The sequence below is a fragment of the Borostomias antarcticus genome, assembly GCF_949987555.1.
Source record: "Borostomias antarcticus genome assembly, chromosome: 2".
NCBI classification, from domain to species: domain Eukaryota; kingdom Metazoa; phylum Chordata; class Actinopteri; order Stomiiformes; family Stomiidae; genus Borostomias; species Borostomias antarcticus.
Window position 1 is genome coordinate 36,473,805 of NC_140235.1, and position 25,876 is coordinate 36,499,680.

The 25,876-nt window shown below is 49.4% G+C and overlaps 1 protein-coding gene across 1 annotated transcript in view; it reads left to right on the plus strand.

The window, feature by feature from the left end:
* unc13bb (unc-13 homolog Bb (C. elegans)) overlaps positions 1–25,876 on the plus strand; it is a 75,788-nt gene that overhangs the window by 34,625 nt on the left and 15,287 nt on the right. The window contains exons 11-28 of the mRNA XM_084459987.1: positions 9,214–9,260; positions 9,414–9,492; positions 11,702–11,776; positions 11,976–12,195; positions 12,984–13,211; positions 13,586–13,727; positions 14,216–14,385; positions 17,024–17,139; positions 17,472–17,635; positions 18,261–18,411; positions 18,825–18,893; positions 19,378–19,467; positions 20,102–20,239; positions 20,589–20,719; positions 21,722–21,807; positions 23,669–23,795; positions 25,136–25,232; positions 25,610–25,753. Of these exons, the coding sequence (XP_084316113.1) occupies positions 9,214–9,260; positions 9,414–9,492; positions 11,702–11,776; positions 11,976–12,195; positions 12,984–13,211; positions 13,586–13,727; positions 14,216–14,385; positions 17,024–17,139; positions 17,472–17,635; positions 18,261–18,411; positions 18,825–18,893; positions 19,378–19,467; positions 20,102–20,239; positions 20,589–20,719; positions 21,722–21,807; positions 23,669–23,795; positions 25,136–25,232; positions 25,610–25,753 (2,274 nt within the window). The remainder of the gene's footprint in view (positions 1–9,213; positions 9,261–9,413; positions 9,493–11,701; positions 11,777–11,975; positions 12,196–12,983; positions 13,212–13,585; positions 13,728–14,215; positions 14,386–17,023; positions 17,140–17,471; positions 17,636–18,260; positions 18,412–18,824; positions 18,894–19,377; positions 19,468–20,101; positions 20,240–20,588; positions 20,720–21,721; positions 21,808–23,668; positions 23,796–25,135; positions 25,233–25,609; positions 25,754–25,876) is intronic.

A 25,876-nucleotide genomic window follows, 5' to 3' on the forward strand; every position in this document is an offset into this window, starting at 1 on the left:
CTTTTGATATATGTCTGTCTATTTGGTAATCGAGGAAATGTTTTACCACATGGGAACACTTTTTACTTAGTCTACTACAGAGTTCAGTGCCCTGCTCATCCCCCTATCCCTCCTTGTCCCTCTGCCGTGCCTGAGCTAATGGAGTGGTGAGTTGAGCCTGGGGGAGAGTTGAAACAGCTGAATGAGAGAGAGGGAGAGATGAAGAGTAGGGAAAGAGAGAGAGAATTCAGAAGTACAGCTTCAGTGTTTATCCCTTTTTTGCGTATTTGTAGAGCAAAATGTAGGGCATGCTTTATCTTGTGATATATCTGTTCTCACTGGGGAGTAGGAGAAGGGTAGCAGACGAGAGGGCTGCACATACAGAAACATAAAACTGTATGGTAGTAAGGTAAGGGGGCAATCATATTTGCAGAGATAATTGGCCAGGAAGCACTGTCCAAACCCATCGTGACTTCACATGTTAAGAGTTGGACTTGGAGGTTGCTCCGCGCTCGTGTATTTGAGTTAAGAGAGCAGCGAACCCTGAATCTCCAAATTGGGCCAGAAAGAAATTGAATACATCAAAATTAATGACCTCTCTGTCAAGCTAATTTTATTCTCATTCCCTTAGATCAGGCCGACAGCAGGTGGGTAGAACCTGTTAGCCTATTTGAGTCCTTCTCTTCCCCTCTCCCTTCTATAGTGGTCTGGACCATAGACAGTATACATATGCCATAGGAGGATTAACTCTATTAATCACCCCCCCCCCCTCCACACACACACTCGCCACCAGTTAAGAGAGCCCAGTAAAGCCTGGTCATAATAAACAGGTTACAGCTGTAGAGCAGAGAGATCCATCCCATAATTAACTGGTCCAGTGATGAGGTAGGAGTTATCATGGCGCTTGGGCTAGCAAGGTTCCATTATGGTGATTGCTCTGTTCAGACTGGTCTGAAATGGCCGTGTAAACGGCCGCAGATGGACGGAAGGCAACAGGAGACATCAAGGTGAAAGCCATATAGGTATTATTTATTATGGTACATAAGGAGGCACTTAAGACACAAGGCTGCATCCTGACTAGACTAGTAATGAATTAGGACGAGTCATTAATCAGTCACAAAGAGTGTCAAAGAGGACAGTATATAATGAATGAAAGCAGGAATCCCACCGAGGATCCTCACACTTCAGAAGTGGCCATGGGCTTCTGGGACATTGGACTGTGTGTGTGTGTGAGTGGGGGAGGGGGGGCGATCAATATGTTTGTCGTGCACGTCTTCGTTATGAAGTCAAAAGGGAGCGAGGGGAAGACTGAGCACAGCGGGAGGGGACGGATGAAAGAGGTGGAGAGAAAAGAGAAGAGAGGGAGGAATGGAGAGAGGGGAGAGAGATAGAGTGAGAGCTGGCATTTTCACAGCTTCAGATTAGCTTTGTGGCGGAACACGTCGCCAGAGGACAGACAGAGGGAGAGAGAGGGGGAGAGAGAGGGGGAGACAGAGAGAGTGCACGGGAGGGAGGGAGGGAGGGAGGGAGGGATACTTAACTGGGACTGAACTGTCGTGCGAGCCTAGACTCCAGACTACTGTATCTCTTGCCCTTGCCGTGTTCGGACTGAGAGAGACAACCCTTCTGTGTCTCTATCAGTCTGGCTGATAAAGACTCCTCTGACAGCCCATCTGGCAATGGTCTGAGACCTAAATGCAGAGCATGGGATTAAATGCACCTGGGACTTTTTACAGGAAAGAGAAAGACCTAATGATCCACTGTGCGAATTCACCCGTGTGAATTTACTCTCGTCATTCGCTGAGCCAGTTTATCACATGGAGCCACCAGCCCCTGCGAATACTTCTGCGATTCTTCTGCTATGCACAGATTGTTTTTAATTGCTTTCTGCCTCCACGAGGTAAGGTTTACACAACTTTTACATATGGATTGAATTTCTTTCTATGGTTTGCAGGCCTCGGCTTTTAGTGAAAGCTCCATTTAACTTTTTAGAATATTACCTACCTTCTTCCTTTTCACAACTTTCTTGCTATACTAGCATATACAGTACCATGATACATTGAGCTGATTTAGAAAGAGTGATAACCTTAAAAGACTTTCTCTGGGTCTCTGGAAGACGCCTGAATAAGAGCGCCAATGAACCAAATCGATCAGTCGAAAACTAGCGAAGCGAGCCTGACTTTTTTTTTCCAGGCCACAGACCATAAAGCAGAGAGAGAAAAGATATGGCTGCGGGGCGCATCCGAGACGCTCAGTCAGGATTCCCCCCGACTCCGACCAGCTGCCTCGCCCTGTCTTTAGTCAGGTCAGTTTACTGACGAGCCTCTGGCCAGGCTGAACACATGGGTCACCATCACTGGCTGGCTGAGCTATATGGGGCAGTGGTCTCCGGGAGCTGAGCTTAGAACCGCTTTGAGTGATTTGTGTCTCTTTATCATATGTAGGTTTCGAAAATACATCTTATGTATTTCACACAGAAATGCTTCCATTTTGTCATCGTTTATCTCCAAAATGTTATCGTAAGGGAGTATGTAATCCTAATCGAGTGTGAAGTGAAATGGCAATGTATTAAAAAATAAAATCATACTACTACTACTACTACTAATAATAATAATAATAACAATAATAATAATCTTAATAGGTCTAATGTGGATATCTGATTCCAGACCGTTCTTTTTCCTCCTGCATTTATATAGCTAATAACCTCATTGGCCAGATATCTAACTCCCCGGTCCTCCGTAGCTCTTCTAAATGCCCATCACTAATAGCCCCCTGGGTCCTGGCTATCTTCAGTGGTATGCATGATTATGACTGTCTGTCAACCTTGCTCTTATCATGCTAATGCACACTGCCGGTGCCTGAGTGCTATTGGACAGGGTTCAACCTTCAATTGAGAGGTGTGTTAATGAAGTTTCTTACAGACCCACACACGTACAGTACACACACACTCACAATCCATTTGCAGGATTGATCACCCACAGTATTTTCCATTCCAGTCTCTCCCAATTCAGGGGAGTCGAAACCTGGGCTTAGTGTAAAGCTACATGTAATTCATTAGGATTTTTTAAATCCTCTTATCTGGGGAGGATTCTTTACCGCCATGTTTGTTTGTTTTGTAACATTTTTTGTCCTGTTCTGTTTTCTGGTCCGAACTCATCCAACACATTTACATGGATGAAGCTTGAAATGACCATATAAATTCAGTCCACATTTTTCACTGTCCATTACTAAATTTAGGCCCCTTGCCAAAGTCTGCCCTTACGAAAAAAGACCACTTCTCCAGTCACAGTGGAGCCCATGTCTCCCTCAATCCATTTGAGTGAGTTACAGACGAGACTGTCCTGGAATTTCAATGACGGCCTTCTCCTCTCGCTGTTGAGTATAATCAGCATTGGCCACACTCAACGAATGCATTGCTGTGCATTGTGAGAGAACACTGCTTACATTTGTGATGACTCACATCTTGTATTTACCGTATAGTAAATATAGTAGTATGTGCTCCATTGTAGATGGAGTTTTGCCCACCCTCCATACAGTAGTACGCTTGCTGTAAGGCTTTCATTGGTAACTGGTGTTTGATGCGTGTCCAATTATTTCTTGTCAGCTCGATGTAGTCAACGGTCTGGTAAGAGCCAGGGAAATAGTCTTTATTTTGACTTGAGTTTGACACAAATGTCTCCGTTTGAGGGAGTGGAGAAGGAGGCGGACAATGACTGTGGTTAAACTCAGTAGTCTGTCACTCTGTGAGATGCCAGGACAACAGCCCTGTGAAATTGGCCAGCACTGAGTCCCTCCAGGGATCCTGTTGAACAACATAATGGCTGGTAGCAGATCTGGTTGGCCCGTCATCAGCCTGGTTCTGAGCTGCTCTAGAGACAGGATCAATGGGGATGAGACACAGATGACTTTATAAACACAAGTTTATCAAACTGGGTGTTGGTACACATAGGGTGTTGGTAGTGTACAGTATATAAGCTGTGTGTGTGTGTGTGTGTGATTGCATAAATATGTGGATATTCAAACAGTATATAATCTGTGTGTGTGCGTGTGTGATTGCATAAATATGTGGATATTCAAACAGTGTATATTTGTGTTTCAGTGCACGTACTGTATACACAGAATACTGGCAGATATGTCATAAACGTTCATATTCTGCGGGAGTGAGTCATACTGTAGCAGGAATTGTTCTACCATCCTTGTCATTCAAGAGCCCTGTATGCAGGGGAGATGGGCTACAGCTATCAAGTCATGCCGCTGCTGTGTGTGTGTACTTGCCTGTGTGTGTGTTTGTGTGTGTTTGTATGTGTGTGTTTGTGTGGGGGGGGGGGGGGCGGTAGTGGCGGTGGCATTTGTGTGAGCGCACAAGAATGACACCGACTTCCAGGAAAGAATTGAGTTGTCATCTAATTGCCAAGCTGTCTTTTGGCAACTTCCCTAATTATAGAGTTTAGGCCAGCTGTGTGCTGTCCGGTTCGTGAGCTGCTTGTGGATGTGAGTGTGAGGGGTTCAATGTAAGCAGCATCGTCCATCTCGCTGTTCTACAGAGCAGCGGTCTGATTCCCTTAATACGAATGTGGGGTTTTCTCATGATTCATAGTGCATCTCTCCAGCAGTACAGAGATGAAAGCCCCACACTCTGTGGATTTGCAGACTGGGCAAATACTGTAACAGAAGTGATTTGGAACTACAGTATACTTCTGTTGTGATGTAGCCAAGCCTGAGCAGGAGATTTTGGGGGTCTATCCTGTCTGGACACTGATCATTGATCACCCCCCCACCCCCCCAACACACACACACATACACACAGGTATGCTCACATACACCTGATTGCTCAATCAAACGATTAGTCATTGGTGGATTCGATTGCAATTTAAGCTATTATACTGTAGCTATTTTGCTCTACTCAATTAATGTGCCGTTATCATGTCATATACAGTCATTCCAACAGCTGGAGTTTGCTGTGTTTCTCTCTCTGTGCTTTCTGGTCTGCTGGGCTGAAAAATTACAGTGTTGGAAAGCTGAAAATGAACATGTGGGATCATGAAATTTCTCCTAAAAGAGCTTTGTGTTCGGTACGGTTCTGTACAGGTATATCAGTGATCAAAAATAGAAAAGGTGAAAAAACAGCAGACATTAGTTTGACCGCAGCATTTTATTTGAGATATTTCGAAAGACAGAACAGCACATATGTCATTAGTTCACATGTATTTCTCTCAAGCTGTGTGTTTTTTCTACCTCGCCAGTCATGGACAGCTAGGCTCTGTGAGCCAACCGGTCAGCTCGGGATGTTGTGGATTCCCCGTTTGCTCTGAGGCTCAAGGTGCTGGTCAGCCCCCCCGAAGGGAGACCAGCCTCCCGCGTGCTGACACCTCCAGGCCTCAGGGATGTTCTCCGGCGGTCAGCTCGGTGAACAAGATGGAGCCAGCGAGACGGAGCTACCGCCACACAGGTGGGCCAAGAGGGGGGAGCAGGGCAAGAAGAGAACCCAGACCCAGAGTCCCAAAGTGGGGCGGAGCATACGGAGGAAGCTCCAGAAGTTCCTGCAGGGTCCAGGGGAGAACTCGCTGCACCACCACCACCACCGCCACCAGCGGTCCTCCGTGGAGGTCGAGCAGGACATGTTCATCTGCGGCCCGAAGAGGGACCCCTCCAGCGGGGAGGTGACGGATCTGCGCCCCCTGTCCAACGGACGCAGTCACACGGAGCCTCGCGCGTTCCCGCGCCCCCTTTCGGCTGGGGATCTGGAGGTGGACAGGGAGGGCTACATCATCGCCCCCTGTACCGTCCACGCCAACGGCCCCAGCGCCGACGTCAGTGACCACACCCCCTCCGGAGAGAACAGCAGCTCTGACTGCCAGGACGGTATAGGGGTCGTGGAGGTTCTAGAGATCGCGTATAGGCCCGGTGAGGAAGAGGAGGAGGATGAAGAGGCGGCGGAGGAAGGTTCCAGTAACATAGTCGAGCACATCCTAAAGGAGCTCCAAGGGATAAACAAGATCCAGGAGGAGATCTCGGACCTGAGGCAGTACCTGTCGTCCGTGCGCGGCTCCGTGGACGAGGTGTCCTGCTGTGTGGACGCGGTGCTCAGCGAGATCGGGGAGCTCTACTCCGGAGCCTCGGCAGGGCCCCAACCCCGGCCTCCTCCTCCTCCTCCACCTCCTCCAGGGGCCAGGGTCCGGCGCGGGAGCCTGGGCCGACAGCGTGCCGCCGCCGCCCTCCACAGGAGAGCCACCAGCCCGCTGCTGGACCACCGCGGCCGCTGGGACGACGACGCCGCGGTCCGCCGCGCGCCCTCTCAACCGCCGCCGCTGCGTTGGAGAGAAGGACCGTCCGCCTTCCGTCAAATGGACCCGGCCAGCGCCGGGTACTCGTCCCGTGGCTCTGCCGTGCCCCGCCTAAGCCCCGCCCCCTCCGGCCTCTCTCCTCTCTACGCCCGCGACTGCCTAAGCACCAGCTCCCTGTCCTCCTGCCACAGCTGCGCCGAGAGGCGGGGCGCCCGGTACCGCGCCCCCACCGAGGCCGGCGTGTGGCAGAGCGGCTGGATGGCGGCGGGCACGTGGCACACCGCCGGCGGTTGGAGCGGCGGTGCCGGCTGGAGCGAGGAGGACGCCTGCTCCTGTCCGGCGCCGTGGGGGAGGTACGCCACGGGGGAGACCAGCAGCCACTCCTCCCACAGCAGCTCCGAGCATCTCTCCCTTCTGTTCGGACCCCAGTACAACTCCGCCTCCAGCTCCTCCAGCCTCGCGGGCTGGAAGTCCCCCAGTCAGCAGCAGCAGCCGCAGCAGGGCGGGAAGGCGCCCCTGGAGTGTGACTGCCCCGCCAACTGCCCCTACTCCCGCAGCTCCGGCTACCACACCATGGACGCCTACGCCGACGGGCCGGCCAGCGGGCCGTCCAGGAGCCTGAGCCGCTCCACGGTGCTGTTGACCGACTGCGACGACGCCGACCCGGAGCCGCCCTCCCCCCGCGACGGTCGCTCCCCGTCCCGAACCCCGGACGCGGGCTCGGCCGAGAGCCTGGAGCGGGAGTGGACGGAGCGGAGCGTCCCGGGGGACGACGGTCCGGCGGGGGACGAGTGGGGGTCGGGGGAGGGGGGGCCGTCCAGCCCCGGGACCGAGAGCCCGGACTGGCAGCCGGTCACCGCGGGGTTTGACGTGAAGAGCATCGGCAAGGCGGTGCTCACCTTCCGATCGGCCCTGAAGGAGGCGCTGAGAAAGCTGGAGGGCTCCGGCCAAGAGTGCGGTCGGGATGGCGGCGAGTCCGAGGCGGCGTCGTCTCCCGTCAGGAGGTCGTTTGAAACGCCTGCGGGGGAGAGGACTCCGCAGCACGCGGAGGGAGGTAGCCCCTGGCCCAGCCCCCCACTGGAGGAATACAGCGAGACCTCCGTCTATGAGGACTGCAGACATACCCTGGAAAAGCACTCCTGCTCCCCACAAGACTCTCCAGTCAGACGTTCTCTCGGCACCGCTACCGAGTACAACTCTATGGATCTCTCAGAGAGCAGAGGTGAGGGTCAGACGGATGGGGAGCTCTCCAACCCAGACCTGACCCGAGACCCTAGCCCAGGAGGACAGGGGACAGTCCAGAGTCCAGTAAGAGGACCGGGGCCAAGGCGAGACCAGAGCCCAATAAGAAGGCCGGGACCAGGGTCAGACCAAAGCCCAGTTCGGCCAAAATCCAGTCCGGAGGTTGTAGGGTTAAGTTCAGTCGGGGAAAACCATGTGGCAAATTCGACAGGGGTTGGTCAGTTAGATGTGGGCCACGGGGAACGGCTCGCTAATTTCCAGCGTATTCTGAAGGAAAAGAAACAAACCCGACGTAGACTCTCCAAAACTGCTCAGAGCTCCCAATTCACTTTCTCTGAGGAAGAGTATAACCCAGGTAATGTGCTTCTTATTAATCTGGCTGTTGGCAAGCCCAGAAAAAAAGCAAAAACAAGCTCACATTCTCTCACATTCTAATTCCAAGTCCAATTAATAGTGTTATGTAATATTATTGATAATACAATCATAATTTGAAAGTTGTTAGTTATCAGTCAACTGACTATACAGTAGGTGCCATTATTACCTCATCCAATTATTCTCCAAGCCGCTCATTTGAATCCTGTTTCCTGTTTATCTTCATTGATGGTTTTCTTTTTTTCTGCAGAGAGCAGCAGAGAAGATGACCAGGTTACTCACGTGACTTTCAAATGAGCTCCTCTTAGTTGTTTGGCTGTTGGTCAATTAAGCCATATATATGCTTTGAGTTTGTTTTTAACGCTGCCTTTGCTACTGGGTTTTCTTATCTTAGTTTCTCATTTATGTGCATGGAGCATGATCCCTCTATGTGTGTCCGTCTTCTGTCACGTGTAAACTGCTGCAGTGTTTCGCTCTTAAGGAATTCATGGAGCAGCTGTTAATTCACTAGTTCTATCCTGAATCGGGAATAGGGTGAATAACTTACCATTGAGATCAATGGAAAAGCTGGCATGGAGCTGTAGTTGGAGAAGTCCCATTCACTGAACCAGCGCCAGTGTTTACATGAAACACATCCAGCCTGTGTCCCTCAGAACATTTTTCAAAATGCTGTCATGCTCAGAGAAAGAGAGAGAGAGAGGAAGAGAGAGAGAGAGAGAGAGAGCACCCTGGAGGCATCCAGCAATGTAGTCAGCACTGGCTGCTTCTGTCTGCAAGGAGGAAGTGTGCAGGGACTGATGAAACACTACCTTGAAGGACCAGAGCTCAAATGCAAGTGCTTTCAGAGGATCTTTTTCCCATGTTATTGTACAACTCCCAAAAAGTTCCCTTTAAGTTCTCTCGTTACTACATTTTTGATTTTTTTTAAAAAGACGTATTCTACTGGGGTGTGTCAAATGGCAAAATATGTGCATCATCTACCTCTACCATCTTATTACAATGTACTTTGTGGCCAATTTTGATTTGGTTCCTATATGATCAAGGCTCCTCCGTTTGGGCCCAATCATTTGAACTAATCCATGTATCAGATGTGTCTGATCATCTGATCACAGAGGGAACTCTGGAGTGACTCCCATACTTTTGTTTTTGGTTTGCAGCATACTCTACATTAAGTTCATACCGTGGCTTATTTTGCATGAACCAAACGAGGTGAAACTCAACTAATTGTCTGTCGTTCTGTTCTCCCTCGATCCCCCTCGTGCTGTTCATGCTCCCATTAGATGGATTTTAGTGTCTGGTAACAAAATGATAAGATAATGTGTTTGTTATTCTGCAGGCACAAAATGAAGGGCCCTACTCTAAACAGGGCTGGGACAAGCCAGGGTGAGTCCGATCATTTGATGTCTTTGTAAATTTTGTCAAATGGGGGTTGTGTGTAATATATTTGGACTCTTTTGAGGTGTGTCAGTCCTGCGAAGTTCAGAGCTGAAACATGTCCCCCTGTAACCCTGTTACTTCCCCCATCCGGATCCACAGAGGTGGCGGTGGACTGTATGGCATCGACAGCATGCCGGACCTTCGGAAGAGTAAGCCCCTCCCCCTGGTCAGCGCATTGGTGAGTCCGCCTCGTCCTCCTCACCGCCATGTTGTCTTCACCAGGACATGTCTTCACCAGGACATGTCTTTACCAGGACATGTCTTTACCAGGACATGTCTTCCCAGGACTTGTCTTTACCAGGACATCTCTGTCCAGTGATACCAGCTCTAAAGAAGCACCCAAATCAGTTTGGTGGCCATGTATTTTTTTTAATAAGTAGTCGATCATCAAGGGTGGATATAAAGATACAGTATGAGATGATGAATTACAGTTACCTTACCAGGATATCAACCATGTTAGACAAGTGTGATATCAGCCTTCTGATCTCTCTCTTCCCCCTCTCTTAAACCCCCTAATTACCCCCCACCACAACTCTCTTGAATGCAATCACTCCTTGGTCAGGCTATGGTAAGTGCATAGAACAAAGTATCTCCTCCCCTCTGTAGTATCAAGACAAGATGGTACTAAATATCAAGTAGGACAAACCGTACAGCTTGTGTGTCATGGAAGTAGTCGTACAGTATGCAGCTGTTATGCAAATACAGTGTGCAAGTACCCGTGTATTCAATTTGACCTAACTATATTTGTTCCTACTTGATATGGTAGATGAAGTTCAACAACAAACTACATGTGCTTTCTTTGGGGTTTTTATATGTTTTCACATGCTTAGTCATGTGCGGACCATCACTCAAGGGTATTCATGGATTCTATGGGTACACTAACGTCAGCTTTACACCTGAGTTCTGGGTGATGTTCCTGTTTTGTCCCTAACATTGTCACCTCTATACTGTCCCGGGGTAACAGTCCTCACATTAGTTTCCTTATCTAACCACAGTAGATACACTATATGGACAAAAGTATTGGGCCACCTACACATTACACCTTCAGGAGCTTTTATGACATCCCATTCTAAATTCATAGGCATTCATATGGAGCTGCCCCCCCTATAACAGCTTCCAGTCTTCTGGGAAGGCTTTCCACAAGATTTTGGAATGTGTCTGTGGGAATTTTTGCCCAATCATCTATAGTAGAAGAGCATTTTTGAGGTCAGATACTAATGTTGGACGAGAGGGCCTAGCACGCAATCTCCGTTGTAGTTCATCCCAAAGGTGTTGGATGGGGTTGGTGTCAGGGCTCTGTGCGGGCATGGTTCTTCCACACAAACCTCACCCAACCATGCCTTTATGGACCTTGCTTTGTGCACTGGGGCACAGTCATGCAGGAACAGAAAAGGGCCTTCCCCAAACTGTTCCCACAAATTTTGAAGCATAGAATTGTCCAAGATTTCTTGGTAAGCTGAAGCATTAACATTTCCCTTCACTGGAACTAAGGGGCCTAGGCCAACCCCAGAAAAACAAACCCAGACTATTATCCCTCCTCCACCAAACTTTACAGTTGGCACAAGGCAGGTAACATTCTCCTGGCATTCACCAAACCCAGACTCGTCCATCAGACTGCCAGATAGAGAAGCGTGATTCGTCACTCCACAGAACACGTTTCCACTGCTCCAGAGTCCAGTGGCGGCATGCTTTACACCACCCCATCCAACGCTTGGCATTGCGCTTGGTGATGTAAAGCTTGAATGCAGCTGCATGGGAACCCATGTCATTAAGCTCCCGGTGCAGTTTTTGTGCTGATGTTAATGCCAGAGGAGGTTTGAAACTCTGCAGCTATTGAGCCAGCAGAGTTGGCGATTTTTATGCACTATGTGCCTCAGCACTCAGCGACCCAACTCTGTAACTATACGTGGTCTGCCACATCCTGGCTGAGTTGCTGTGGTTCCTAAATGCCTCCACTTTGCAATAATACCACTTACAGTTGATCCTGGAATATCTAGGAGGGAAGACATTTCACAAACTGACTTGTTGCAACGGTGGCGTCCTATTACAGTACCACGCTGGAATTCAGTGAGCTCGACAACCCATTCTTTCACAAATGCTTGTAGAGGCTAGGTGCATGGCTAGGTGCTTCATTTTATATTATATCTGTGGTGAATGAAACACCTGAATTCAATGATTAATTGGTGTATCCAAATACTTTTGTCCATATACTGTAGTGTATGTATGCACCTTGGGTCTTCTCCTAGACTACTCACCTGAGTCTCTGGTAAACATCTAACTTAAACTGGTCTCTGTTTTGGGATAGACGGGATTTACGTCAGGTGAAGATATAGGTTGTGTGTCTTTTTTGTTGTGTCTGACCTGCTTGATGTTCCCCCATGGTGCAGTCTCTGGTCCAAGCCAGGAAGGCAGGTATCACCTCAGCCATGGCGGCACGCTCCTCCGTCAAAGATGAAGAACTGGTAAGATCAGGAGCTCCCGACCATGCGAGTTGATCAAGACCATTCAAACCTTCATTGAAGAGCACAACCACACACTCTGGTGTCCAGACCATACCTCTAAATCTCAGAACTCCATTATCATCTGCGGTGCTCTGATTCGACCTCTCTCCCCTCTCCCCCCTCATCCCCTCTCCCCCCTCGTCGTCCGCTGCCTCTGCAGAAGAACCACGTGTACAAGAAGACCCTGCAAGCGCTCATCTATCCCATCTCCTGCACCACGCCCCACAACTTCGAGGTGTGGACCGCCACCACGCCCACCTACTGCTACGAGTGCGAGGGGCTGCTGTGGGGCATCGCCCGGCAGGGGATGCGCTGCAGCGAGTGCGGGGTCAAATGTCACGAGAAGTGCCAGGAGCTGCTCAACGCCGACTGTCTGCAGCGTGAGTGATGATGTCACAGTGATGTCACAGCGGTAGCTCAGAGGCAGGCAGAAGCAGGAAAACAGGGGGGAAGGATGGTGTGGGAAGAGTGTTCATCTTTTGATGAGCTTTTCATGAATATACCTAGGGGCACAATGCACCCTGTACTTTGCATTTGTAAACCTCACTGGGACTTCTATCCTGCAGTGTGTCACTTTATCGGTATACATTTTTAACTAAAATCATTACAGGGGCTCTAATTTAGCTTGACTCAGCTATTTATTTGAATGATGCCCGGTGATGCGAAAAAAGTGTTATCTCACAATTGACAGCACGTGAGAAAGTCAGAATTTGTATTTTTCTGATTGTCAACCTTGACATTCATTCAGACTTTTTCAGCTGACTTTGTGATTAATTCTGGCTTCCTCATCACCATCCCATAATGCATCTGTCAGTGATATGTGAAGCCTGCGCTTTGTGTTTTGATGTGTATTCTGTTTGGTGTGTATTTGGTGTGTATTCTGTCTGCAGGTTATGATTGACATTGCATTAAAGACTCGGATGTATAATTTGCCAGCTGTCAATCACTTGAATGTTTCTCACTCTGGAAAATAAGATATACAGAAAAAGAAACAGGTCCTCCTTTGTAGATGCAGTAAGGTACAACGATACATGATACAACTGTAAGGGCCCAGAGATGAGTTAAGGCCTAGTCCTGATGAAATGAAAAACATGTGAATGGATCCTCCGCTGATTGGAAACCAGCCCAAGGTGTCTTCTAAAACACACGTGTTTGCTTTCTATTCCAGGCGCTGCAGAGAAGAGTTCGAAGCACGGGGCGGAAGACCGGACCCAGAACATCATCATGGCCATGAAGGATCGCATGAAGATCCGCGAGAGGAACAAGCCCGAGATCTTCGACATGATCCGAGACGTGTTTGTCATCAGCAAGGCCATCCACGGCCAGCAGATGAAGACCATCAAACAGAGCGTGCTGGACGGCACGTCCAAATGGTCGGCCAAGATCACCATCACAGGTATGTGCTTGCGCACGCACACACACACACACACACACACACACACACACACACACACTCACTGGAGGAAATTATTCACCTCCTATGCTCCCATCCAGACATGTTGTGATATCAGATTTGTTTAGCCTAGTTTCTCTGACTCACAGTATGTCTCCCTCTTTCTATAAAATCTGTCTATACCGGTTGTCAAGGTCAAGGTCAACTTTATTTATATAGCACATTTAAAATCAACCGAAGTTGCACCAAAGTGCTTCACAGTATATAAAAATTATATAAAATGTGTTATGTCTTCCAATCCCTGAACCTGTGTGTATCGGGGTGTGTGTGTGTGTGTGTGTGTGCGCGTGCGCGCGTGCGTGCGTGTGTGTGTGCAGTGGCGTGCGCCCAGGGCCTGCAGGCCAAAGACAAGACGGGCACCAGCGACCCCTACGTCACCGTCCAGGTGGGCAAGACCAAGAAGAGGACCAAGACCATCTTTAGCAACCTCAACCCCGTCTGGGAAGAGAAGTTCCACTTGTGAGTCTCGCCTTCCAGCCGGCCGACACGTCTGAAATTCAGCCACAATGCATTTTCTGCAAAGCCAGCATCCTCCCAGTCACCTCCGTATTGGCTTTCTACAGTATAATTAAGGCAAACATTAAACACTGTCAAGCTGTGTCTTTTTTCTCTAATTCTCTGTTGAGTTTCATCTCTTGAATGGAAATACTGACCAGAGATCAGCGCTTGTTCCTACTGCGCAGTGTGTGTTTTGAAGCAGGCCACGCCTCCTCTCGTGTCTGCGGACTCAACCCACTCACTATTTGCACCCTTTTTAAATAAGCTTCCTCGACTGCGATTCTCGGCCCTAATTAACAACGGCCTCATTCTCCCAAAATGACTTTGGATCAAGACTTAAGTTCATCAGCATTTTCAAAAGAGTGAATTAACTGCAATAGCTCAAAGAAACATGCAGAATCACCTATAGTCATGGTTTGTTCTGTCCCTCACCGCCGGTCTGTCTGCAGCGAGTGTCACAACTCGTCGGACCGGATCAAGGTGCGCGTGTGGGACGAGGACGACGACATCAAGTCCCGGGTGAAGCAGCGTCTGAAGAGGGAGTCGGACGACTTCCTGGGCCAGAGCATCATCGAGGTCCGCACGCTCAGCGGAGAGATGGACGTGTGGTATAACCTGGGTCAGTACGCGATGCCCTCTATAGCCTGTCTATACCCTCTCTATAGCCTGTCTATATCCTCTCTATACCCTCTCTATAGCCTGTCTATATCCTCTCTATACCCTCTCTATACCCTCTCTATACCCTCTCTATACCCTCTCTATAGCCTGTCTATATCCTCTCTATACCCTCTCTATACCCTCTCTATACCCTCTCTATAGCCTGTCTATATCCTCTCTATACCCTCTCTATACCCTCTCTATAGCCTGTCTATATCCTCTCTATACTCTCTCTATAGCCTGTCTATATCCTCTCTATACCCTCTCTATACTCTCTCTATAGCCTGTCTATACCCTCTCTATACCCTCTCTATAGCCTGTCTACCCTCTCTATAGCCTCACTGTACTCTTGTCTTGTCTATGACCTCTCTATAGCATCTCTATACCCTCTCTATAGTCTTTCTATACCCTCTTTATACTCACTCTATACCCTCTCTATACTCTCTCTACACCCTCTCTCTACTCTCTCTATACCCTCTCTCTACTCTCTCTATACCCTCTCTTGTCTCTACTCTCTCTATACCCTCTCTCTACTCTCTCTATACCCTCTCTCTACTCTCTCTATACCCTCTCTCTACTCTCTCTATACCCTCTCTCTACTCTCTCTATACCCTCTCTTGTCTCTACTCTCTCTATACCCTCTCTCTACTCTCTCTATACCCTCTCTCTATACCCTCTCTTGTCTCTCCCTCTCTATACCCTCTATGGCAGTGCCATGTCTGACCTGGTTCCACGCCTTCATGGACATCAAGGGATGCTTGTTCATTTTGTCAATACTAGAACGATCACCTCTGACACCTGAGTGAAGGACCAAGCCGATCCAGAGCAGCTGTGTCCTACCGGTCAGCACAGCCGGGCACAGCCTGCCCTCACTGGCTCCGAGCTCACGACACTGTCCTGTACCCCTCACACTCCTCTTTGTAGCGCAGCGTCACTATTTATAGCAGTGTGTGTGGAAGTGGCTGAGGGAGTTAACTCTGGATCTATCTTCTGTGTGTGATAAGGCGGAGGGGCAATAAAACACGTTTTGAGAGGAAGCAGGCTGTTTTGTCCGATTTAGGCCGTTCTCTCCCTGGATAAACAAGTTATTCGGATGCGACCAGCAGAACATCACTCAAAATGTCTGCTCGGCCTAGCTGGGCCTCGGGCACATCCGGTAAAAGCTGCCTTACCCCCCCTCCCCTCCACTCTCTCTCTCTCTCTTGTTCATTAAAGTCTGAGTGGGGCATGCAGGAGCTCCTCGCCAGACTGGGTGCCTCCACACACACAAGCCCTCCATTGAAGATTTGTTACAGGATTAGCACTTGTCTCTCCGAGCTCTGTTAGTCTTATTGCAGACATCTTATTGCAGACAACTTGGGGTCTCTCTCTCTCTCTCTCTCTCTCTCTCCCTCTCTCTCCCTCTCTCCCTCTCTCCCTCTCTCTCTCTCTCTCTCGCTCTCTCTCGCTCTCTCTCGCTCTCTCTCTCTCGCTCTCTCTCTCTCTCTCTCTCTCTCTCTCTCTCTCTCTCTCTCTCTCTCTCTCTCTCTCTCTCTCTCTCTCTCTCTGTAGTCCAGACTGTGTTTGTATGAACCTCATCACCCGCCTCTCCTTGGCCGGCGGCGGCATTTTTCGCGCCCAATCCCCCGACCGAGGAGGAGTGGCCCCAGAGCCTGGACCTGCCCTGGATGACTGCTCTCCCCCCCCCCCCCCCCGCCCCCCCCCTCCTCCTCAGCTCTATCTCATCTCATAAGCTGCCTCCAGTCTGCTCTGTCTTCCCAGCTAAGCTCCTCCGTATCTCCCCCGCACTCCGGCCCCCTGTAGAGTAACACTGTCGGGGGGGGGGGGGGGGGGGGGGGCGTCGTGCCTCAACGTCTTTACCGTTTATCTGCAAACACTCTGGAGAAGTCGGTTGATTCACCAACCCGGGACTCATTTTCTTTCCCGCTCCTAATGACATGCAACCTTTTAGAGACGCGTCACTGTCTGATGGGAGTCCGTGGCGCGCGTGTGTGTGCGTGCGCGCGTGTGATTCGATTTTTCATTTCAGAAGCTCCGAGCGTCTGCTATGCCTATTCAATCACCACCTCGCGAGGTACATTCTACACCCTCCCTTGCATGAACACGGGACACAAACCAACAGGCAGAATCCTCTCCTCTCCTGTCCTCTCCCCTCCTCCCCTCTCGCTGAAGAGATCTCACTTGATTACCACGTAGCGCGCTCCAGTCGGAAATCGACCGCCCCGACGACACGTACAAATTACCCTAATAATGGTGGCTGTCAGGGGAAATAGAGGGGGAGAGCCGGCCAACACGGCCCCTCTAGAATAGCACTGGCTCAAGTGTCCTCAGTCAGGAAGAAGACATCCATTCAACCCCCCCCCCCCCCCCCTCAAATACCCTGCTTCTGTCCTCCCTGCTCCCCACCACTAACCCCAGCACTCCCATGATAGGATAGCGGACACAAAATGTCCCTTGCGAGCGCAGTGCAGTGTAGCGTAGCCCCAGTGGGCTTGCAGGGCAGTAATATCTTTCTATCGGCGCTCTATTAGCAGGCCTGGTCTCATTCAGTTCCACTTGTCAAATGAATCTTGGCGTTTCTGCGCGTTGTGTTGCTACAGAGAAAAGGACGGACAAGTCCGTGGTGTCCGGAGCCATCCGTCTGCAGATCAGCGTGGAGATCAAGGGCGAGGAGAAGGTGGCCCCGTACCACATCCAGTACACCTGTCTGCACGAGGTAAACGCACTCGACACGGCTCGTTAAGCTCCCGTTAACACCTGGATGGATGGATAGAGAGATAGATAGATACACAATTTGTATTCTTGTAGTTAGTTTTAGTGTAGTTTTAGTTTTAGTGTAACCTTCAGTTAGTTGATCTGTTATTTGTTTTTATGTAGGACTACAGATGGAATGTAGCTTTGAGCTTAATCTGGTGTACCCATTTTAATGTTCCTGAACTTTTTATGTACGCACACATCCTGTCCAAATAAACTTTTGATGATGATGAGGTAGGATCGTACGCAGTCTCTCCCCCGACCGCTGACCTCCGGGCTCTCTGCGCCCCCCAGAACTTGTTCCACCACTCCACGGACATGCTCGGCCACGGGATGGTGAAGATCCCGGACGCCAAGGGAGACGACGCCTGGAAGGTCTACTTTGACGAAGTGGCCCAGGAGATCGTGGATGAGTTCGCCATGCGCTACGGCATCGAGTCCATCTACCAGGCCATGACGTGAGTGAGACCAGCACCTCGGTCAGGAAACGTCTCTATCTCTCCCCCCCCCCCCCCTCTAATATGAAATAACCATTTGATTGGTGCCGCTGTCATTCCCCCATGGCCTCCACATGAAGGAGAGTCAATTATAAATGTTGGGAGGATGGATCTGTCTCCACGGGGTGTCACGCTCCATACAGATGCCCGTTAACGGGGCCCATCGGTCAGCCGAAGCACGCCCGGACGGCCATCCCTCAGTCTGAGAGGGGCAGGGGGGCTGATGGGAGAGACCAAATGACCGTCCCACCTAGCAGGGTCCGTGTGGTGGAAACGGGACCCTGAAGAGGCCGCTAGCCAAATATAGGCCCGCCGCTGTGGTTTATGTCTTGTGAGATGGTGTGAGGTTGTTTCCTCTCACGGTGAAGAAATGAGTGTGTGGTACGTGGTAGTGAACTGGTCACCACAATCGTGAGTCACGTTGTTGTCCTGGGACAGCATGTTCCGCTTCAAGAGGTGTACCTGAAATAACGAGTTCAGGCTGTTGAGATTCTCTGTCAGGAACCTTCTCACAGCGCCCTCTCCTGGTGTCTCTAGGCGCTGCCGCCTCTCCTCTAAGCACGCGTGTCCTACTCTCCGTCTCTAGGCACTTCGCCTGCCTGTCCTCCAAGTACATGTGCCCCGGCGTCCCCGCGGTGATGAGCACCCTGCTGGCCAACATCAACGCCTTCTACGCCCACACCGCCGCCTCCACCAACGTCTCCGCCTCCCACCGCTTCGCCGCCTCCAACTTCGGGGTAACTACGGCCACGACACGCCGACGCTACGCGGTCTCCTCCGCTGTGTGTCTCTATGCCGGCTGCCGTGGCTAGAAGTCATGTTTTCTCCAACGATCAGCTCCCTGTTCTGTCGTTGGTCACACTTTACAATAAGGGTCACAAAAAACATTAGTTAACTGTTAACTAATGCTTATTTAGGGTTATGTTTGGTTACTAATGTTAATTAATCCCTTAGTTAAGGTTAGGGTTAGGTGAGTTAACCTTAGTTAACATAAATAACATTAGTAAATGGTTAATAGAGACATTAGTTAACTGTTACTTAATGCTTAATAATGCATTAACTAATGCTTATTAATGTACTCTTATTGTAAAGTGTTACCCTGTCGTTTCCTGATTAAAATGTGTGTTTTTTCCTCTCTTCCCTCCGACAGAAAGAGCGTTTTGTCAAGCTGCTGGACCAGCTGCACAACTCCCTGCGCATCGACCTCTCCACATACAGGGTGAGCGGTGGCCATTTTGGTTGTTTTGTTGATCTCAACATTAGGGTTGCAAATTTCAAGGAATTTCATTAATCGATAACTGTTAACCTTAACAAACGATAGTGGATTGACTGATAAGAACGTCCTGTGCCGGACTGTGCTTTGGTCGCTTCATTTTTGTGTTTTCTTCCGTTGTGTCGTTGAAATTTCCCGGCATCCCAATCAGCCTTCACTACGTGGCGGGGCGCCCTCATGTGCAGTCAGACCTTATGATTACCTTTCACGCAACTCCCGTTGATAACGTTCGTTAAAAAAAAGAAAAAAAAAGAAGAAGTTCTGTTCCATTAAGCAATTAATTGAGTAACCAAATCTTACTCGAGTAAATTCTTATCGGCAATTAATCGATAGTCGATTAACTGTTAACATCCCTACTCAGCATATTTATGAGGCCTGGTTCTACTAGCTGAAGTTCCTGACCGTTGTGTCTCTCTCCTCCGGTCTCCAGAACAACTTCCCAGCCAGTAGTAAGGAACGCCTCCAGGACCTCAAATCCACGGTGGACCTTCTGACTAGCATCACCTTCTTCAGGATGAAGGTAGACTGAAGATCAGAGAACTGGTTTGGTTCAGCGGTTTGGTAGCACTTGAATTGAAGGCGTGTGCATAAGACATGACACTGTCATGATACTGTCATAACCATGACATGACACACGAAGGAATCTTATGATATGGAAATATGTTAGTGTGCCCGTGAGTACGAACGAACGCACGCACGAACATGCACCAAAAACAGCCTTGATCATCATGCACTCGCACGCATGCGACGTTGAATTTGAACTTGCACACTCTCAAAAATAACGGTCGCATATGCAGCCATTTTGACCGCAGCCCCGAACCCTGTTGTGGGCATTATTCGGGGTGTGCAAAAATTATATGATGCTTTTTTTGGGTGCGTGCGTGAGGCAAAACACACACACGTGCGCACGCAAAAAAAGTGCCACATCAGTCTTATGTGCACCCCTTAGTGTCATGAGTGTCATGTCAGTCTTATGCACACCCCTTCAAATAAAGTGTTACCAGCTGTTTTCTCCCTGCAAAACCTCTGCTCCACTCATATCAGTTATCAGTTGTGCGTCAGTTGTCACAGCTATGATGGCGAATCCTCATTTCACAAGTGTCGACGACAATGCCGCTCTTTCCTGAGCGCTTTTGTCTCCCTCTGGTGGCCAGGTCCAGGAGCTGCAGTCCCCTCCCAGAGCCAGTCAGGTGGTGAGGGACTGTGTGAAGGCCTGCCTCAACTCCACCTACGACTACATCTTCAACAACTGCCAGGATCTTTACAGCCGCCAGTACCAGCCTCCGGGCACGGTGAGTCTCAGACAGTAGACCGTTCTTCCTTTAAGAGTCTCCCTCTTACCTTACATTTTGAGTAATTGCTATTTTTATTGATATTTTATTGTTATTTTATTGTTATTACTATTGCACTGTTTTTATATTGTTATTACTTAGTAGTCTTAGGATGTGTGCATTGGAGGACAAAACAAAGTAAGATTTTCATTGTGGTGGTGTAACCACGGTGTCTAACCATGCACATGACAATAAACTTTTTGAATCTTGAATCTCTGGGCCCCAATACACACAATAGCAACAGTATGGTTGTGTAACTGCCGTATGTGCTAGTCTGAGTGTTGTTGTTGTTGTTGTTGTTTTGGTCCAGAACAAACAGGAGCCTGCTGTAGAGGAGCAGGGTCCCAGCATCAAGAACCTGGATTTCTGGCCCAAACTCATCACCCTCATCGTCTCCATCATAGACGAGGACAGGAACAACTACACACCCGTCCTCAACCAGTCAGTATACACACACATACACACACACACACACAAAACATAGAAAACACACACACACACGTACACACACACACATACACACACACACACACAAAACATAGACAACACACACACACACACACACACATACACACACACACACAAACAAAACACAGAAAACTCATACACACACGTGCACACACACATACACACACACAAAGGGGCGTCATGCAACCCAAAAAACCGAGGGGGCACGAGATAGCGAGGCATTAGTTGCGCACAGCGTGCGCAAAATTTTAGTGTTTTTTTGTGCGTTTTTGCAGTTTAAAATCAGGACACAGCACACTACCAGTTGCTACTCAAGCGGTGTGAAATTAAACTTACCGGTAGCGTTCTTTCAAGGACTTAAGTAAGGGAAAACAACTTCTACTTTTTTTACTCGCTTGGCATTGGTCCGAATGATATACTGTATACTGAGGTATGAAATATATTGAATCTGATATACTGAATAGCCTAATATTTGGAGGACCTGTTCATCAGTTAAGGACAACCTTAATCTGAATGTATGCAAGCAGACCATGAAAACGTGTTTATCTGAGACGAGGCGAGGGGGGGGGGGGCTTCCAGGTCCAGTGTTAATTTGGAAGAAACCAAATCCACCGGGAAAGAGGGTGTTTGGCTTTTTGAAAGAGGTTATGGTGGCTTTTCGAGGTGATCTATAACATAATTAAAATAATACATTCAGCTCAGTAGAGAAAATAATCATAACTCCGCATTGTAAAATGTAATGGTAAACAAACAATAACAGAAATGTAAAAAAGAAAAAGAAAAAAAAAATCTGAGGGGGCATGTGCCTCCTCAAGTTCTATAGGCATGATGCCTCTGCACACACACACACACACACAATACACACATGTACACAAAACACAGAAAACACACACACACACACACACATACAGGACACACACACACACGCACACACACACCATGTGTTTCTAACCCTGATACTGTATCTCTCCCAAGGTTTCCCCAGGAGCTGAACGTGGGGAAGGTGAGTGCTGAGGTCATGTGGACGCTGTTCGCCCAGGACATGAACTACGCCATGGAGGGTAAGTCTCACCTGCCGGGCCCAATCTGGGCTCAGACCTCCACGGGAAAAAACACACATTTCAAGCGCGCACACACACCAGTGTGCCAGTTCTCCTATGCTCTGCGGCCTCTGCCTCCTCTCTCACCCTTGTCTGTGTTCTCATCCCCCTTGTCTCTCAGTCATGGATAACGTTGACCATTACGTCTGGCTCAATGGTGAGACTGACCGTAGCGTAGCGGTAGCAGACTAATAGAGGCGCTCTGCCATCTGTCCTAGAATAGACCCAAAATATCTAGCGTTGCATCATGTGTGGCCCAAAAAATAACCGCTAGAATGTCCAATAGAAATTTGATTCTAGCAAACCGTAGATATGCATCAGCTGAGATTGAACCCGACCTTGATCGTCCTCTCTGGGTTTTCATTCTCGCGTCCGTCCTCGTTTCTCCGGCCTCCAGCCCCCTCCACCTTCAGGCTGCGCGGCCAGACGTTCTACGCTGGTAAGAGCGTCGACGGCGCCATCCCATAATATCGCCCTCCTCTCCCTCTAGACGCCCAGACGCCCCGCCCCCCGACTGCACTCTGTGTGTCATCCGTCCTGTTAGACGGGTAGACTGGGTGAATCCTAGAGATGGATGGTGTTGTCCTCCGGTGTGCGCTGCTCTGACGCTCCTGTAGCTTCTCTGCTGAGGGGGGGGTGGAGATGAGAGCTAAGGCAAGCAGAGGATGGAAGAGAATAGAAGGGAAGAGAATAGAGTAGAATACGATCATTTATTGATTATTGGATGGAAATGTGTCTTGAGACTAGTGTGGAGCAGAGGGGAGAGAGAGAGAGAGAGAGAGAGAGAGAGAGATGGAGGGAGAGAGAGAGAGGGAGAGAGAGAGAGAGATGGAGAAGTGAGGAAAATAAGACTCTCAGGGGGATAGAGGAGTGGAGATACAGCGGCATGCTGTACAGGAGCTTATGAGAGAGATGGAGAGAATGAGGGAGAGGGAGAGAACGAGGGAGATGAAGAGAACGAGGGAGAGGGAGAGAGAACGAGGGAGAAGGAGAGAGAACGAGGGAGAAGGAGAGAGAACGAGGGAGAGGGGGAGAGAACGAGGGAGAGGGAGAGAACAAGGGAGAGAACGAGGGAGAGGGAGGGAGACAACGAGGGAGAGGGAGAGAACGAGGGAGAGGGAGAGAACAAGGGAGAGGCCCTGAGTGTAAAACCAGCGTAGGTCTCTCAGGAGCTCTCCAGCCCGCTGTAGATACAGTACCTGCCTTCCCTAGAGACGGATCCTTCATCTCCCACGGCCTCTCTCTGGCCTGAAGATGAAGACTCGCCATCTTTCACTTCCCCCACTCCTCGCTTCAGTTCCTCTGAGACAGATAGAAACCCAGATGCAGTTGATGATGATCTCTGAATGCTGAATACTGGATGTTTGGTTTGTCTACGCCAATAGGAGGCGGAGTGTGTAGGTAGTACCTTATTGATCTCTGAGGTAGAGACTAGATGTGTGAGTGTGAGTGTGAGTGCGAGTGCAAGAGAGAGAGAGAGAGAGAGAGAGAGACCCTGCCCAGGGGCATTATGGGAGTGGGCCGCCCATCACACACTCACGCTGCTTCAAAGCCCAGCAGAGAGGGCTCTCATCAGGCTGGACTGGCAGCTCCACAGTCCTCTAGAGACGGGGCTCACAAAGCTGTAGCTAGACCTGTGATGTCGCTGCAGTATTCTGTAGATTCACACACACACACACACACACACACACTCTCTCACTCACACTAGTCACTTGCAAACATACTGTACTGCACATGCATGCACACACACAGCATCCACAGTTATGGCTTGTGTGTAATGGCGTGTTTGTGCGTGTGTGTGTGTGTGTGTCCGTGTCCACAGAGCACGAGAAGCACCGCCTGTGTAAGAGCGCGGACTACATGAACCTGCACTTTAAGGTCAAGTGGCTGTACAACGAGTACGTGACGGACCTGCCCATCTTCACCGGGATCATCCCGGACTATCCATCGTGAGTAGCCCGCACACGGCTAGGAAACTTCACAGGAACGGACAAGAAAACAGTGAATTGACCGTCAATACAAGGTTGGAGATGGGAGGGGCTAGATCAAATCATCAAAATAAAGACTTAAAGGTATACTTGGTAGGATTGTGTAGTCATACAAAAATAATCCCTCTCAATGATCACTTAGGCCTCACTAGAATGTATGATGCAGAGGCTCCTTCATCTGACTGTATTTTGTTGTTCATTCTTCGGGATGTTTCTGGGCGTCTACCTTTGGGCTGTGGGGGGGGGGGAGGGGTGTGGAGTTGGGGGGAGGTGGGGTGTGGAGTTGGGGGGAGGTGGGGTAGGGGGTACCCCTCAACCAACAACGCGGGTGGTTGAGCCCTCAATACACAAGTTGCCATATCCGTGGAGAGTGCAGTCCAACTGAATCAAAGTGAGAAGCTAAGATAATGGTGGAGGCAGAACCTAAAATACCAAAATATTGCGAGGCAAAATGCCAAGCTGACAAAGCTTGTTCAAAAGCGAGAGTGAATCTGGGGTTGGCATTCACCCGCTGGCGAACACTCAAGCAGAGGGTGGGGTTGAAGAGTGACTCCACTAGCTTTCAAGGCCACTAGCTTTCAAGGCCACTTTACTAGCTAAATGCAGCTGGCTAACACTGATAGCAAGCCAGACAGCTAAGGTAGTTAGGCTATCTAGTGTCGTGTGTTCTTTCAATAAGATAACACTAGAAAGTGTCTACCCTCCAGTGTATTTCCTATCCAGCTATCGGATGATATAAAGTGTTTTCTCCCGATAGAAAGAGGTTTCCCCCGATAGAAACACAGAGGATGGGAGGAAGAACTCTGTTCTGCTGGTGTTCACCACTAATAGTGTTAGTTCTCGTCAGCTTGATAGCGAACCAACTGGCTTGTATTTGTAGGTACACTTGATAGTGTTTGTCAAGTCAAACAAGTCAAAATGCTGCTGGTATAGAGTGAACTTTATTGTAGTGTAGTCTGCTTTGAATAGCTTTTCCTGGCGAAGACTAGTGCGCGCTGGCTTTGTGTGCTACAGGAGAAAGCCCTATCTGTGTTTGTGGATCAGTTGAGCTCTTTGGTGTTATTAGTGTGTGGGATGTGGTTCATTTCTCGCTGACGTGCAGATGTTACGCTGCGGATGTGAAAGTCTGTCTGATTGGTCAACCGCAGTCAGGGGGAGGAGCTGGGAAAGGAGCAGGGAGGAGGGGCCAAGTTTGAATGCTGTGTTTACAAAACACAACCGACAAATCCTACTAATCATACCTTTAAATGGCTGAATCGCTGATGTGGCGGTCTTGTGGCGCTGTTGTTCTCCACGCACAGATGGTTCCTCCAGTTTGTGCTGCAGTGGCTGGATGAGAATGAGGACGTTTCCATGGAGTTCATGCACGGAGCCCTGGAGAGGGACAAGAAAGATGGAGTAAGCACCAATACTACGTCGCACCAGTCCTCGCTGTCGTAGCTCTTCAATACTACTACCACAGATGTCCTTCTGTGATGTCCTTTTTTTGTATTGCATTTGCACTGTCATGTCTTTGCACTGTCCTGTCCTGTCCTGTCCTGTCCTGTCCTGTCCTGTCCTGTCCTGTCCTGTCCTGTCCTGTCCTGCACCCTGTCCTATGTCGTCTGCATCAGCATATGCCATTACCCTGGTCAGATTCCTAGTATGTGTGAATCATATACATGGCCGATAAAACAGATCTGGAATCTGAATCTCACGGTTGACATGATGATAATGATTGTGTTCGGTTTGTCATAAAACACAGCGATAATGTTGGCCTCCTCTCTCCGTTCCAGTTCCAGCAAACGTCTGAGCACGCTCTGTTCTCCTGCTCGGTGGTGGATGTTTTCACGCAGCTCAACCAGAGCTTTGAGATCATCAAGAAGCTGGACTGTCCCGACCCCAAGATCCTGGGCCACTACAGCCGCCGCTTCGCCAAGGTAGGGGACTAACTCCATCCTGGACCCAGTGACCACCTACACAGATCACTGACCACCCTGGACTCACCAGTAACCACCTACACTGACCACTCTACCTCCCTGGACTCACCAGTAACCACCTAC